This window comes from Typopeltis vanoorti, chromosome 16 (assembly GCF_054136105.1).
Source record: "Typopeltis vanoorti isolate ZY-2024b chromosome 16, IOZ_Tvanoo_1.0, whole genome shotgun sequence".
NCBI classification, from domain to species: domain Eukaryota; kingdom Metazoa; phylum Arthropoda; class Arachnida; order Uropygi; family Thelyphonidae; genus Typopeltis; species Typopeltis vanoorti.
The window spans coordinates 42,249,035-42,265,258 of NC_143564.1; the positions used below are offsets into that span (position 1 = coordinate 42,249,035).

A 16,224-nucleotide genomic window follows, 5' to 3' on the forward strand; every position below is an offset into this window, starting at 1 on the left:
CATGACATTTATTTCAAAATTTTAATTTGGATTATAATTTTTAAAAAAATATATAGGTTTCTCTGTTTGTAACTGAAAATGGATATTACTTATTTTTGAGGCTAAGTTATTTGAGGGACAACGGTCACATCACTACTATCTCTTCCAGGATTCTAAAAGTCGTGTATCACACATGCTGGCATAATAATTGTCATGTTGTTGAAGGATATCTTGAAAATATTTATTTTGACATGATTTGACTAATTCCGTTAGAGGGTGGTATATCGTGTCATGGCGGGTTTTAATTTTGGATCATCTACGTTTGGTACGACTCAAGCTTCAACGCCTTCATTTGGAGCTTTTAGTGCGACTTCTACTCCAGGTATGTTATTTCAGTGACATTCTAATGTTGCTGAGATAAATAATAACAACTTTGGTTTTGAGCGCAATGGCGCGTTTCATTTTGAAATATGGCGCAAGTAGTTAACGTTCTGAGTCTGTAATGTATCGTGTATTTCATTTGCTTGTTTTCTTCTGAGCCGGTTTACTGTTTTATTGAATGAAGAAATCCGAATTTTCAAAAAAAAGAAAAAAAAAAGTACGAGAACGGCTAAATCATTGTCAGATTAAAAATCTTATGATGCTTCTAGCAGGGCCTTCTTAACACGTTGAGCGGCAAATTTGAAGAGCAACAAAAACCTACAAAATTGTATATCAGCTATAAAAATGCCGTTAATTTTTTTTTTTATTTTACTCGCACGTATTTTCTTGAATTAGGAGCAGCAAAATAGTGCTTGCTTAGGGGCGACGTATACTCTTTATAACAATTCTGGGTATACGCATCTTAGGATTCGATTCAGGTCTTTCGAACCAGCCGATGCTCACTGAGTTTTTTTTTTTTATTTATTTGTTATAGTTGAAAAGATTGTTAAGAAACTATAGGTTGTCATGTATTTGAGGGCTTTTCAGTTAAAGATGAATTCTACAATGTCACATAGTGAATGTAGAAAACATTCACGATCGACTTGTAGATATTTTTCAGTTTGAATTTGATGAGGAAGTGAAAATCGTTCTATTGCGTATAGAAGATTCCAAGATCGAAGTAGCAAATTATCGACCAATTAGCATGGATCGAAATATTGGAGAAGTTGGTTCAAGACAGTATTCAGGAATGAGATATTGTATGGGGGGGGGGGGAGCAGCATGGCTTTGTGAGTGGTAGGTCATACTTCAGTGACTTACTCCATTAATATAATAAAGTGACAGCTGAATTGGATAAAGGTAATGACTACACGGTGATACTATTGGACTTTGCAAAGGCATTTGACAGGATAACGCTTGTAATCCTGATACATAAACTACATCCTATTGGCGTGGACACAAAGCTGATAATGTGGATGAGGGTGGTTGTTGGGGAGATACCAGACAGTTTATGCAGGAACAAAGTCTTGTCAAAGGCCTGTGATTAGTGCCATGCCACTATTAGTGATATAGGAAATGATGTGAGGAGAAATATTCAGTTGTTTGCAGATTATGCAAAATTAGTTAGAGCAATAGTCAATAAAAACAATGTTGATATTTTACAGCATGATTTAAATAGACTGGCAGTGCGAGTAAAGAAGAATGAATGTTGGCCAAGTATAAGATTATGCATTTTGAGTGAAAAGATGAGCTGTATACCATACTGATGGAACTGTACTTAAGGAAATTAATGAAGTAAGGGATTTGGGGATGTTGGTGAATAGAGTTGAAGTTCAGAGGGCATATTGCAAAAGTGGCTAAAACATCTTGTAGGATTACCTGGTTATTGAAGAATACCCTGACATGTAGAGATAAGCAGGATATTATTCCACTTTACAAAGCTTTGATAAGGTTTCATCTGGATTACTGCATACATATATGGTCATCTGGGTTTTTCGGAGATGTGGATAAGGTGGAATGGAGTCAGAGGCGAGTGACCAAGATGTTGGAAGGTCTGTGTGATGCTCCATATGAATGAGGGGAGAGAGATTGAAGATTTGCACGTTACAGAAGTCGGTTGATTGGCAGATAAGGGGGGGGATATGATAGACATATCAATTGCTTACATGATTTATTATTATTATTTTAAGACCAAGACTTATCTAGGCAGTCCCTTTCTCATACACACAGCTCATCATCCCTTACCTTAAACATTCATATTCTCTTCTGACAACACACTCAGGCAAGGTATTCTAATTTTTTTTTTTTTGGTAGCTTGCTCCACCTTTGCAATGAGTTGCCCTAGTGTTGTACCACCTTACCCCAGTCCTGAAGATACTTTCAGGCGCAAACTTTGTTTGCTCACACTTGGATAAAGGATTAAACTAAACTTATACTCTAACCAAGTGAAAAATAAACTTTCAACATCTTTCTCTAAATCCAGAGTAATTTATTAAAAAAGGGTGGCACACCATTTGGCAAATCCTATAGGTAGAGATGAGCTGCGAATGCTTCTGCCTGGTATCTCAGCTTGGGCCTGGCTCCCACTGAAGAGACCTCAGTAAAGGTCGAAACTAGTCTGGGTAGTGGCCCTTCCCTTAATGCATAACATTAGACATATCCACAAGGAGATGTTTTGCATTATAGGAGGTACTGAGACAGGAGTGTTGGTAGCTTGCTCCACCTTTGCAACGAGTTGCCCTGGTGTTGTACCACCTTACCCCAGTCCTGAAGATACTTTCAGGTGCAAACTTTGTTTGCTCACACTTGGATAAAGGATTAAACTAAACTTATTATAAGGTATTCTAATCCTTCACAACTCTGCATGCAAAAAACCTTCTCACTCTCCTGTTCACATCCTCCTTATACATCTCTCACCATTTTATGAAAAACCTCTTCAACGTTGATTCTATAACAATCCCTTGCCAACTAATACATCTCTCTGTCATATCACCCCCTCCCCTCTTCCTCCTATCCACTAGACTAAATTGCATCTTCTCAACCTTTCAACATATTCAACATTCCAGATATCAGAAGTTACCGTAGTCAATCACCTCTGGATCCTTTCCAATATCTCTTCATCCTTTTGAAAACCAGTTGACCAAATTTGTACGCAGTAGTCCATATGTGGCGTAATCAAGTCCTAACACAGTGGAACCAGAATCTCCTTCAACAAGTCAGTGTCTTTTGCATTATTCCTAGAATTTGTTGTTCTCCTCACAATTTTGGCAATGTGTCCTCTCACATTTAGATCCTTATTCATCATCACCCCAAGATCTTTTATTTCCTTCACCTCCAACAATATATCCCCACCAAGTGTAAATTCTACAATCCTATCTTTATTCCCCAAATTTTAAATTTTCGTTTTGAAAAATTGAACTGGCATCTCCTCTTCCGTGCCCATTCACTCAATCTATTCAAGTCTTCTTGTAAGGAGAGAACATCTGCTCTACACTTCATAGTTAGTCCCAACTTTGCATCATCTGCAAACAACTGAATATCTCCATCCAAATCTTCTCCAATATCATTAACATACAGGTTAAAGAGCAATGTCCTTAAAACCAACTCCTGAGGCATACCACTAGTGACTTTCCTCATCTGGAATATTTCTGCTCCATAGACTATTCATTTAAGAAAGTATGGACTTTGCAACTGTGTTATAAATAACTATTTTAATTTCCTGATGTTTTGACCTTTATATTAAGGTCATCATCTGGAGTATTCACAAATATACAAAGATTCTATGAATAGCCATTGATAAAGTCAATGTCTCTTTAGCATACTGTGTGAAATGTAACTCAGCTTGTTTTTGTATATTTGTGTTTACTCCAGATGATGACCTTTTATATGAACATTGAAACATTGGGAAATTAAAATAGTTATTTATAATACGGTTGTAAAGTCCATAATTTCTAAAATGAATGCTGATCACCGTGTAACACTAAAAGAAAGGACCCACCATACGCTACTTGCTGATACCTATCAGGTAGCCAATCTCCAATCCAGTGCACTAGTCTAACATCTAATCCCATCCACTCTAGTCTACTATCAACTTATCATGCTAATCAATCAAAACCCTTGCAAAATCAAAGTATACTACTCTGTATCCATCTCATTTTTCCAATGAAGCCATCACCTTATTATTGTAATAAGTAAGTAGATTACTAAAACATGACTTTCCTTTAGCAAATCCATGTGTGCATTAAAGATAATACCACTGTTGTCAGCCATTTCTGGATCCTGGTTCTCACCAGCTTCTCCAGTACTAATCGCAACAACTGACACACAGATAGGTCTATAATTTGATGTTTGAGTTTCGTCGCCTTCTTTATGAAGTGGCACAATCTTGTCTTCCTTCCCCTCCTTTGGAACTTGACCCAGTGCAAGACTTATATTAAACAAATATGTCAAGATGCTAACTTCCTGGCACATTTCTTCAAAATACCTGGTGATATATTATCAAGTCCCACAGTCTTATTAACATCAAGTTTGCTCAGTTCCCCATATACCTCTTGCTCATCTACAATATGTCTCTCCTCCTCGTTATCGACTTCTCTTAACTCTCCATGGTGGTACATTAACAAGATTGAAAGACCTTTATGAACTGCTCATAAAATATCTCGACCAGTGGTGCACCCAGGGAGGGGGCCAAGGGGTCCTCCCCCCCCAAAGAAAAAGTTAAAAAACACTAGAAAATTTTCCAAAATACTTTTCCTGATTAAAATTCATTTTTTATTTATGTTGTGTCATGTCTTCTATTTCTATACTACTTATGAATTAGGGGTCACATACGGTGAGAGAACCCTATAGCAATGTTTCTCAACCTATGGTCCGCGACGATGGGACAGGTGGTCCACAGGCTTAAATTAGCCAAATAAATCTATATATTTTAATTATCCAAACAAACAAATTAAAATTGAATAAGTAAGTAAAAATTATTAAAATAAAATGAATATTAAAAAAAAAAAGTTTCAGAATGTTCATTCCATGAACATTTTGCCACCATTTTAATTTGTAGTGACAGAATGACGAGTAATAAAAGAGGGGTGAAGTGAAAAACAATATGGTTTTATTGCTTCCACCTTCCCTTGCTGTTTTGTCAGATTTGAAGTGAACATGTGTTGTCCACATTTCACCAATTGCTTGTTGTTTATTAATTTTTATTGTTGAAGGTTTTCCTCCTTCAACCAAGGCTCAGTATATCTTCAGAAGTGCTAAGTAATACTTAGACAAAATGTGTAATGAGTTAACTCCAGTATTTATATATTTTTCTGAAATCGGGCGAAAAACAAGCTGACAATTGAGTTGAAATGCTAACTCTCTTCAACCAAATTCCAATAATATGTGAAACTGCCATAACATATATAACACTATATATATATATATATATCTTACTGTTAACACGTTTACGAATTTTAACACTTTCGGTTGAATTTTATTGCTGCAGAGCGAACTCACACAATCTATACAGCATAGTTTCTGTATGAGGGGACATATGATTTATTAATTAGTGTAATTTTTATCCCACTCTAATTGCACTATTTGTTGAGAAATATATTACACAGACTGCTTATACCTTATTCATTGACATAAAAGTACTTGTTTTTCTTGCCTTTGCAATATAGTGGCTATTGGGGAAGGACGTGTTGTTTACCACGGGAGCAAGTTACTATCGCCCTGCTCTGAACGTATTTCAGCTTTTTTCATTTGCGAGGTATATGCGAAACTTTTTAATTTCTTTTTTCGAAAAGTAAAATCAGGGGTGAGAGTTATATGCGAGTAAGTACGGTATTTCAATTATGGATAAGTACATTGGTACCTTCTTTAAACGGAAAAATATCTTGGATGACAGTGATAATACAAAACGAGTTTGTAATGACAGTTGGTGTGTAGTTTCTGAAGAGAAAGAGGTCTGTAGCGAATCCACAGACACACAGAATTCCCATCAGTTGCAATGCGATAATATTAATACGCTTAACGAAAGGAAAGATTTGCTGACTTGCAGGACACTCGACCAGTGGATTGCATTCAAAAGTAAATACAATTGGTTAGTTTGTAAGAACATTTTTCTGTTTTGTGACTTTTCTCCCTTTGCGGTAATTATGCCTACATTAGTGTGTTATTATTCAACAATTGTTTACAGTTTTGAATGTGTATATAAAGTCAATATCAACAGTAGCCTGATTACGAACGCGTGATGAAAGGGAGGGGGAGGTTTGGAGCTTCCCCGGATAGTATTCAAAAGGTAAATACAATTGGTTATTTTGTATAGGGCCCCGAAACTTGTTAGTTTAGAATTTAACCACTGGGAAAGGGTTTGTGTCCACCTCAAAACTCTGAAACAGAATTTGGAAACATTTTCCGAATAACTTTTTATAAGAAATTTCTGTGATTTCACGATCCATTTCAGGCTTGCGGTCATGAGAACGACCTTTCGTTATCGAAAAAAGAGCAGCTAATTGAGCTTTCAAGTGACAGTGGGCTTAAAATGCAATTCTGTGATCGTGGTTTGGCTCGATTCTGGATCTCGCCTTCAGTGAGAAGTGAATTTCCCGAATTATTTGAAGAAGTCAAAAATCGTCATGCAGTTTTCTACAACCTATCTTTTCGAGAAACGATTTTCATCGATCCTTCAAATAAAAACAAAATACAGAATTCGTCTTTGTGTGTGTATGCGTGCGCGCGCTGATCTTCGACTGAAGTTGACCAATATTGAGCCAGATATCCAGCAACTCTGCAAGGTCGAGAAGCTCATCCATCTCATTAAAAGTAAATAGTAACATAATTATATAATTTTATTTATTTGTTTAATAAAAATAAAAATTTTGTTTTAATTTTTATCCACAAAATTTAATTTTTTATTTATATATCCGGCCTGGTTGGCCGACTCTCCAGCGAAAAGGCTGCGAGTTCGAATCATGCCATGGGCAGGCATGGATATTTGTGATTGTCAAATTCAGAGCTAGGCATTTTTCTAGGACTAATGAGGCTAGGGATCCTGGAGTAATGGGGAATAAGTTGTTTTGAGGCCAGTTTGCAGGAGTGGCAGAAATTACACCGAAGATAATAATGTTACAAAAGAGACAAATATCCAAGCATATGAATGTGATTATGTCTCTCCACAATGTCCTGATATGACCACATCTCTACTGCTGTGCCCAGATCTGGTCTTCACGCTTCCATGGGAGAGAAGATGAAGAAACTGTAGAGAATACAAAGACAAGTAATCAAGATTAGATTGGGACTGTGGACTTCTGAGTGTGATATCAGATTAAAGGAATGTTTGCTACAAAACCTACTAGAATCTTTTATATGATGAGAGGGGAGATGGTAGTAGGTCATCCCTGTGCATTATTATCATTATCATCATCAGACATCCATGAAGTCAAGAGACTCATTGTGGAAGGTCTCTCTGTCATACACACAGTTCATCATACCTTGATTTTAATGCATACACTGTCTTTGCACCCACTACATTTTCAGGTAGTACATTCCAATGATCCACCACTCTCCATGTGAAAAATCTACTCCTTACCCCTTTTCCCACATCCTCCTTATACAACTTCAAGGGATGGCCTTTTGCTATCCTCTTGTCTTCAACCATTATATGAAAAATCTCATCCACATTAATGTGGTAATTATCCATTACTAACTTATATATCCCCCCCCCCCCATAGGCTCTGCAGTTTGCATTCTCTCAATCTGTCCTCATACTCCACATTTCATAGACCAGAAACTGATTTATCTCTGAACCAGCTCCAACAATTCATCCTTTCGAAAACCAAGTGACCAAATCTGTGCACAGTAATGTAATATTTTATGTCATTTGTGTCCTTGTAAATTATATGATACTTATTTCTTTTAAGTTTTTATTGTACATTTTATTCTAACGGTATACTTATTTGTCTTATTTATTTTCAACTCACTTAACTTATTATACTTAACAGTCGTGACTCCGTTGTTCTTAATCCATTGCTTGATTTAGTCTACTACAGTTAATCCTTTCTTTCAATTAGACCCTGCCCCCTCCTTATCTCAATGTCGTAACTATGCTTGATCACCTACACGAAATTCTAAAACATTGGAATTGCCTCTGGCTGGAGTCAATCCCTTTGTCTAAACAGTAAGCATTTTTCTATATTGATTTCTGAAAAATTTATTTATTTATTACGACTGCGCCATCAGAAATCGCAGATAAGACTTAAATATCCTTTTATATGAAAAAAAACACTCGGCAAAGCACTGAAGTATCTCTCACTCTTATCACTATATATCAAGCAACGCAATACTCTATTCTTCAATCGTGGCTACTTTTCTCCCTAGGTCACACAGGTTTGGTATTTTTATGAGAAGTGCATTGGCATATAGGAATCAGGCAAGTTATTTTGCAAACAAAACAATTTATTCATGCTAATTGAAGTACAATAAAGTTAACACTAAGCACTCAATATTTTTCCCGGCTCTATACTTCTCAGCAATATTAGCTTAGATCTCAAATTATCTAATCTAGTCCAACAATTCTCCTTTAAGTAAATAGGCTAAGGTAATATTTGTGCCTACACGTAAGTTCTACAACATAACAGACCTACACATACTATACCACTGACAAACTTAGACAATAAACAACAATACGTACATTAATTTTCACCTTGTAACAACGCTACCTTATCTCACACAACTAAGCAAGTTATTTCTCAATGGTTAGCTAATTGCCTTCAGTCCTGAAGTAATACTAACAAAAAAAAAAATAGCTATGGCAATCTCTGCTACAATTTCTGCCTCTAGTTAAATCACATAGAATAGACCTTACTTGGTATTTAGTCATCTAGTCCACATCAGTAGATCCTTGAGATGGTTATCATCATCTTCCTTCCGATATTGCTTACACACACACAGGCACTGTTTTCCGATATCTACAAGGGCACTTCCACAGGCGGAGATCATCAGGAACCTTGGTGGCTAGAAATCCGGAACTTGCATTCTTCACTGCATAAACAACCCATCTAGCATCTTTGAGCGTCTGTTGGCTGGAACAGGGTTCCTTGACCTAGAATCGGCAGGACTACTCTAACCGGGAGCCAGAACATAAACTGGTGAAAACAAATTTTATCCAGCGACGACTATCGAAACGACCTCTCCTCCTAAGCGATCTTCTAGCTAACTCGCCTGACCTTCTCCGAAATGAACCCTCTTCATGACGACTGACCTCCGGAAAAACTCTTCTGTTCCATATGGTGTGTGTCTCTCTTGATGTCTCCCCCCTTTTATCTTGCTCCATCGACCTTGGGTCTTGCTACCATTTTATTCCCCTGGGTATTCATAGAGATCTTCTTCCCCCACCTTTTAGGTTGCTGCGTTAAGGCGGGAAGCCCTGTACATTCTTGACCTTCGTGTGTGCCCTAGGTCTTATTCTTAATCCCATCATGGATATTTCCTTGTCTTAACAATCTACTGTTACAATTCATTCAGACATTTTTTTTTTGTCTTTTGTTGTTGTACAACAAATCAATAATTAAATATTAACCAAAATTACAAGTATGTTAAATTAATTTGAATTCCTAAGTAAAATCGCTATAGAAAGAATCTAATATAAAATTTCTGTCTATACAAGCTTTTACAGTAATCCATATGTGGTCTGATCAACAAAGCCTTGTACAGGAATCATAGCATCCTTACTTCTACATGTCGGTGTTCTCTGCACCATTGTCATAATCTGCTGTGTTGTTCTCACAGTTTTATCAAAATGTCCCTGAAATTTCAAGCCTCTATCCACCATTACCCTCAGATCTTTCATCTCCTCCATCTTTTCTAAGATATCCCCACCAATCCTATACTCTGCATCCCATCATTGCTTTCCAAATTTTAAAACCTTGCACTTTGCTACATTATATTGACATCTCACACACACACTCACCCATTGAGACAGTCTATCTATGTTCAAGATTGCAAGACATCTGCTGTACTTCTTATAATTCCTTCCAACTTTATATCATCTGCAAAACAACTGTATATCACCATTTAAGCCCCTTTCTAATGTCATTTACATGCAAATTAAACAACAGTGGCCCCAAAACAGACCCCTGGAGCATGCCATTAGGGACTTTCCTTGTCTGGGATATTGTTTCCCCATATACAACCTGCTGATACATATCACACAGCCAATCCACTATTCAACCAGATCTGTTCCATTTTAATTACTTGCCTGTCATGTGGCAATTTATCAAATGCCTCTGCAAAATCTAAATATACTACTGTATATGCATCCCCTCTCCTCGTAAGTAAAGAGAGTGCTAAAACATAATCTTCCTTTAGCAAACCCATGCTGCCGATCAAAGAGAATTCTGTTGCTGTCAACCCAGTTCTGAATCCTGGTACTCACTAGCTTCTCTAATACCTTGCCCACAACTCCAGACAAGCAGATTGACCTATAATTCAAAGCGTTAGTCTTATCTGTTTGTGAAGCAGAATAATTTTACCCTCTTTCCTCCTTTGGAGTTTGGCCCAATCTAAGCCTCATGTTAAAAAGACAAGTTAAAACTGATGTTAACTCTCTGGAACATTCCCTCGAGATACACGATAATATGCAATCAAGTCCGATGGCCTTGTTGACATTGGGTTTACTCATTTCCTCATATATCTCCTGCTCATTCACCATCAGTGTTCCTCCTCAGTGCCCACTGCTTTCAAGTTCTGTATTATATCACATTCACAATGATGGAATACCCAATGAACTGCTCATTTAACACCTCTACTATATAGTCTTCAGTGTGTATCATTCTTTCATTATCACTGACCAACATCATCCTCCCATAATCATTCCTTCTTCTACTGGCCACATATTGAAAAAAACTGCTTAGCATTTCTTTTAGCGTCATTTGTTAACATAATTTGTTTGCTGCTGATACTGTACTTTTGCTACCCTTAGCTGCTACCAAGCAATTCACCTTTCTTACTTCTGTACTCCTCATGCAGCTGGTTATTGCCACTTATCTTATGCTGCCTCCACAATGCCTTTTTCTTTCTTCACCCCTTCAGTCATCCATTTTACACCTACATTATTTATTCTCCTGACCTTTGGGGTACACTCAGTTATTGCTTCTGTCAGATAGTTTGAATAGGTACCAAGCAGCATGATTTCTTTCCTATCCAATTCCTCATTCTGTGATATATCTTCAAGCAACCTTCCGAGTTTGCCATTATCACCTACCTTGTAGTTCCACATATGACTCTTTCTGACAAAAGTCCTGATATGGCTAGCCATCACCCAAATGATCACTTCATGATCACTTTCACCATCTGAAAGAAGAAGAAGATTAGACACTTCATTTACAGTAATATCTTCTAATGAGATAATCAGATCCAAGACTCTCAATCCCTGTGTAGCCTCTGTTACATACTGCCTAAGATAGTTGTCTCTCAAAAACTCAAATTCATTCTTTGGTTCCAATGTTGTCTCTTCATTCCAGTCTATATTACCATAATTGAACTCACCCATAATGAACACCCTTATCTTATTAGCCAGGCCAATTTGCCTAAACATATCCTTCTCACTGCCTTCCACATTACCAGGTCTAGAAAAACCGTACTAAACATTTCATCCTGTACATCCCACTTCAACCATACTGCTTCAGAAACCACCGTCACTATTTTCTCCTTGCATCTCTACCCTAGATGGACACAACTCCTCTGCCATTATCAACAGTACTCTTCCTCGCTTTCTACCTTGTCTGTCTTCATATCCCTCCATCTCTATTTCTGTCAGAATGCTATCCTTGTTCAACTATGTCTCACTTATTCCATTTTTGGCAAATTAACTCTCAATGCTACAACTCCTTGTTTTGAATACTTCTCCATACACACTAGCTCTTGTCTGTTTATATAACAAGTCCCACTGACCTCATTTCTCGGATAAGACTCATCCATACCCATCCCTTCCTTCTTATCATTACTGATATTACATCTCTCCCCCAAACCTAAATGTCACCCTCACATCCTTGATTAACTTAATCCATTCTTGCACATTTGCACATCCATTCCTGAAACCATCATGTACACTTCTCACAGTGTCTCCTTGTTCACTGTGTCCCCCCCCCCCCATTTCCCTGTCTGTCTTGTGTTCCTTCTCTCTTATTCTTTTCACTCATGCCACTTACCTCTCCATTTGCAAGTACTTCTACCTTACTCTCCTGCTCTTCTACAACTTAGCTTGCTTCCTCAGGTCTTCTATTCACTTCTCTCTTGCAGCAGCATTTTCTCCAACTGACTCACACACCAAATTTATTTAAATGTAGCCCATCTCTTTTATACAGCTCTAGCCATCCCTCATATTCATCCCACACATTCAGAAAATGCACTAGTTTCTCCTCACACAGCTCTGCTAGTATACCATTCATAAATTGAGTGCAATTAGAAATAGTGTGATGACTGACTAGGTTTTTGCTGAGTGTTACAGATTTCAATAGATTACCAGTTGGAGTGGTGAATGCATAGTCTTAGCATGTGTGCATGGGCCTCCTTTAATGAATCTTTATATAGCCTGGGGTATCCATGTAATAATAATAAAATCACTCTCTTCTTTTGATAATTTTGCACTTGATTGATTGCATAATATATACATGTTGAGAATTTCCATGCTATAATATGTAAAAAAAAATGTAAACTTCCTGAAAGGGAAGAAAGTATTAGAAGAATTGCAGCATCTTAATATTACACTTTTGCAATATGAGAAGCAGAGAGAGATATGGCTTGTTACATTTTCATTGATGTCATTTCCAGGTAAGTACTCTCCTATGCATAGCAAATAAATGTATTGATCTTCTCTCTCTTTCTCTGATTCTTCATTTCAAGCTGTTATTCTAAGCTGTCTTTTTTTCCAAGCTTTTCATAATCACTTGCAATCTAGTTCCACAGTTTTTTTTTTTTTTTTTAATTAGTCTTGCAACACAAGAAGTAGAATCTATAGCACAGTGTCATCTGTAGGGTGTAGGCAAGGTTATGGAAAAAAGGTGAACCTATTGACATTTTTCTTGAAAAGCTGCAGTGTGTGTGTGGTTGTTGAGGAACACTTTAGGGAAGGCTTCCAGAGAGAAAAATCTCTTTTTCTCATTGAGACTTAGGGACATGAACAGATGTCATCAATGGCAATATCATATTAAAAACGAGGATATTAGGAAAATCTTGACATTGTCAGCATCCAGGAATGTGTTAGCAGAACTGATCTCAGGTGGTATGGTCACTTAAACAGAATGGGAGAGGAGAGATTAGCAAAACAAGTGTTCTCTTCCAGGTTGGCAGGAAAAAGACCCACAAGAAGACCAAGATATTATCATTATTATTATTATGTGACACCTCCAGGGAGTCCAAAGACTCATCGAGGGAGAGTGTGCCAACAGCATCGAATTTGTTCCCTTCCAACTACTAACCGTGCTCAAACTTGCTTAACTTTTTGCATGAGCCATTAGCAGGAGCTCTACCAATCGACCAATGTTTGCTATAAGTGTATTGATACTGTAAAAAGTGCCTTAGAAGATAGAAATATAAGATCTGATAATGTTGGAGTCTTGACAGGTAACAGACTGATTTGGGGGAAAATTGTAGATAGGAAGTTAATGATGTAAATTTTTCATGTACAAAATACAAAAAAACAGGATACACAAAAGTAGTACTATTGTATCCTATACACCCCTTGAGGGTACATGGCAGGAATTTGATGATCACTGAACTCTTTCATGATTGATCACCATCCAGGTCAGTATTTAGTGCAGTTTTAATGAATTTAGCCATTGCAATGTAGTTCTCTTTATTAAATACATTAGCATCTATCTAGCAAATAAATCCGATCACTAGCACTGAAATTGAACTTTGAGATTAGCATAAAGCAACCAGATTGTTACATAATTGGACTACAAAGGGTATGCACATCAAGTGTAACACCAGTTGACTATTGGAATGAAACACAAGATTGGAAATTTGTTACCAGTTGCTCCGCCATTACAGGAAGGGCAATGCATTTCTTTGCAAGAACATGGATGGGAATAATAGCAGTCTTATTTTGATTTCACAATGAAAATTCAGTCTGGAATATCATAGCCCTACTCATGAAGAGTAAAAAAGTTCACATTAAAACCTTCTACCAGAAATTATATCTGGTAGAAGGTTTTGTCTGTTATTAAGGACAGAAGAGGTCTCATTTTACCTCAAGGGCTCACTTTAGTGAGTATGGGAGCTGCAAACCTGAGGCACCTGATGCTGAACCATTCCTTACTTCATGTAATATATATCTGTATATTATCTATAGACTGGTCCCTACTCTTCTTTCTTTCTTGTTGTTCTTCTTGCGCCTTCCCCCAATGCTATTAGAGTAGTCTAGGGCTAGGGGGTGAATCTTTCCTATTCTATGTTCTTTTCATCTCACACAGTGGGAGTCTGCTATCCCTCCCAAAAGGCAGGTTTGGATTCCTTAAGATAGCAGCCCCACCACCGAACTCACCCTGTGAAAGGTTGATAGCCTATCCAGGAGAAATTTACAATTACTTGTAAAGCTTTGAAGAAGAAAAATAGGATGAATTTTATTGGAATTGACCCGACTAATGGACAGGGACTTCTCTTTGAGAAATTAAAAATAGCTACTTGGAATGTTCATGGAATCGCACACAAAATTGATGAGCTAAACAGAGAACTAAAAAATAGAAACATTGATATAGCAACAATAACCGAGACAGAAAAAGAAGGGATCTCAAATTCTGGAAGATTATGTCATGATCTTCTCTGGGGTTCTAGAAGACAAATGGGCTTCATCTGGGGTTGCAATTTGGATTAATAAAAATGGAAAAACAAAATTTCGGATTATACTTGGATATCAGACAGAATAATCAAAGTTAGAATGAAAATTATGAATCAAACATTCAATATTTTTGGAATTTATGCACCAGTAGATGGAAAAGAGGAAGAGACAGAAGAATTTTACTGAAAATTTGAGGAATGTATTGATGAAACATAAAAATGAAGCAACAATCTTGATGGGAGATTTCAACGCTATAGTGGGAAATAACAAGATGCATTGGATCAGAGGGAGAATCAATATAATGGAATTTTATTAAGAGACTTCTGCATATTTAATAGTCTAAAAATCAGCAATACTTTCTTCAGGCATAAAAATATACATAAGTACACATAGGAAGCAAGAGAAACTAAATCAGTAATAGATTACATTATTATTAACAACAAACTAAATAATAATATCAAGGATACAAGGATTTTTAGAGGAAGCAAAATTGATAGTGATCACATGTTGGTTGAAAGCAGATTTGAATTCATAAAAAGAACCATATACTTCAAAAGAAAAAAAGATAATGAACCAACATCTAAAATTCACTTCCTAGAACAGGAGAGTATCAGAAACTTATATAGAAGCAGAATAAGAGATAAAATAAAACCAGCCACAAACGATATTGAAACTGACTGGAAAAATATAAAGGAAACCATACTAAAAGCAGCAGAAGAAAGTTTAGGATACAAATCAAGGAAAAACAAAAAATGGCTCAGAACTTGGAATGATGACTTAAAGGAATTAATTGAAAGGAAAAAAACAGGCTTTTAAAATCTATCTTACACTGACTATATAGAATATAAGAAACTACAGGCTGAAGTCAGAAAGCTTTCCAGAAGTGTATGCAGAGAAGATTGGAGTTAATATGTTAAATCATTAGAGCAGGATATCACTGGACCACAAAGAATAGGTTTTAAAATTTTCAGTCAGCTACAAACAGCAGAAAATAACCGATTAAGAAATAATCTAATTTCCAAAGCAGATTGGATTAAACTATAAAACATTGTGGAATGATAAACAAGAAATACAAAACAATGACAAAACTCACAAAATTGAAGATATCAATACACAGGAAAGTACAGAAGAAATAGCAATGGAAGAATTAGAAAAAGAATTTAAAAACTCAAGAAATAGAAAAGCCCAGTCCTGGATGGAATATGCATTGAGCTCTTTAAATATGCAGACAATAGCTTAAAAGAAAACTTAAACTCTTCAATAATATCTGGAAATATCAAAAGATCCCAAAAGAATGGGAAATTGGAGCAGCAATAAATATTCATAAAAAAGGTCCCAAGGACAAATATGGAAATTACAGAGGCATCTCTGTTAATAACAGCATCTAAACTATATGCAAACATTTTAAAGAACAGACTAATTAAATATGCAGAAAATTATTTAGAAGAACAGTGTGGTTTTAGAAGAGGGAGAAGATGCACAGATGCCTCTCCTTGATCATC

General features: G+C 36.6%; 1 protein-coding gene across 1 annotated transcript in view; it reads left to right on the forward strand.

Moving 5' to 3' along the window:
* The first annotated feature begins 266 nt into the window (after positions 1-266).
* The window catches only part of Nup54 (nuclear pore complex protein Nup54), a 166,128-nt gene continuing 150,170 nt past the window's right edge, over positions 267-16,224 (forward strand). Inside the window, exon 1 of the mRNA XM_090406142.1 lies at positions 267-361. Coding sequence (XP_090262268.1) covers positions 271-361 — 91 coding nt within the window. The 5' untranslated portion in view covers positions 267-270. The remainder of the gene's footprint in view (positions 362-16,224) is intronic.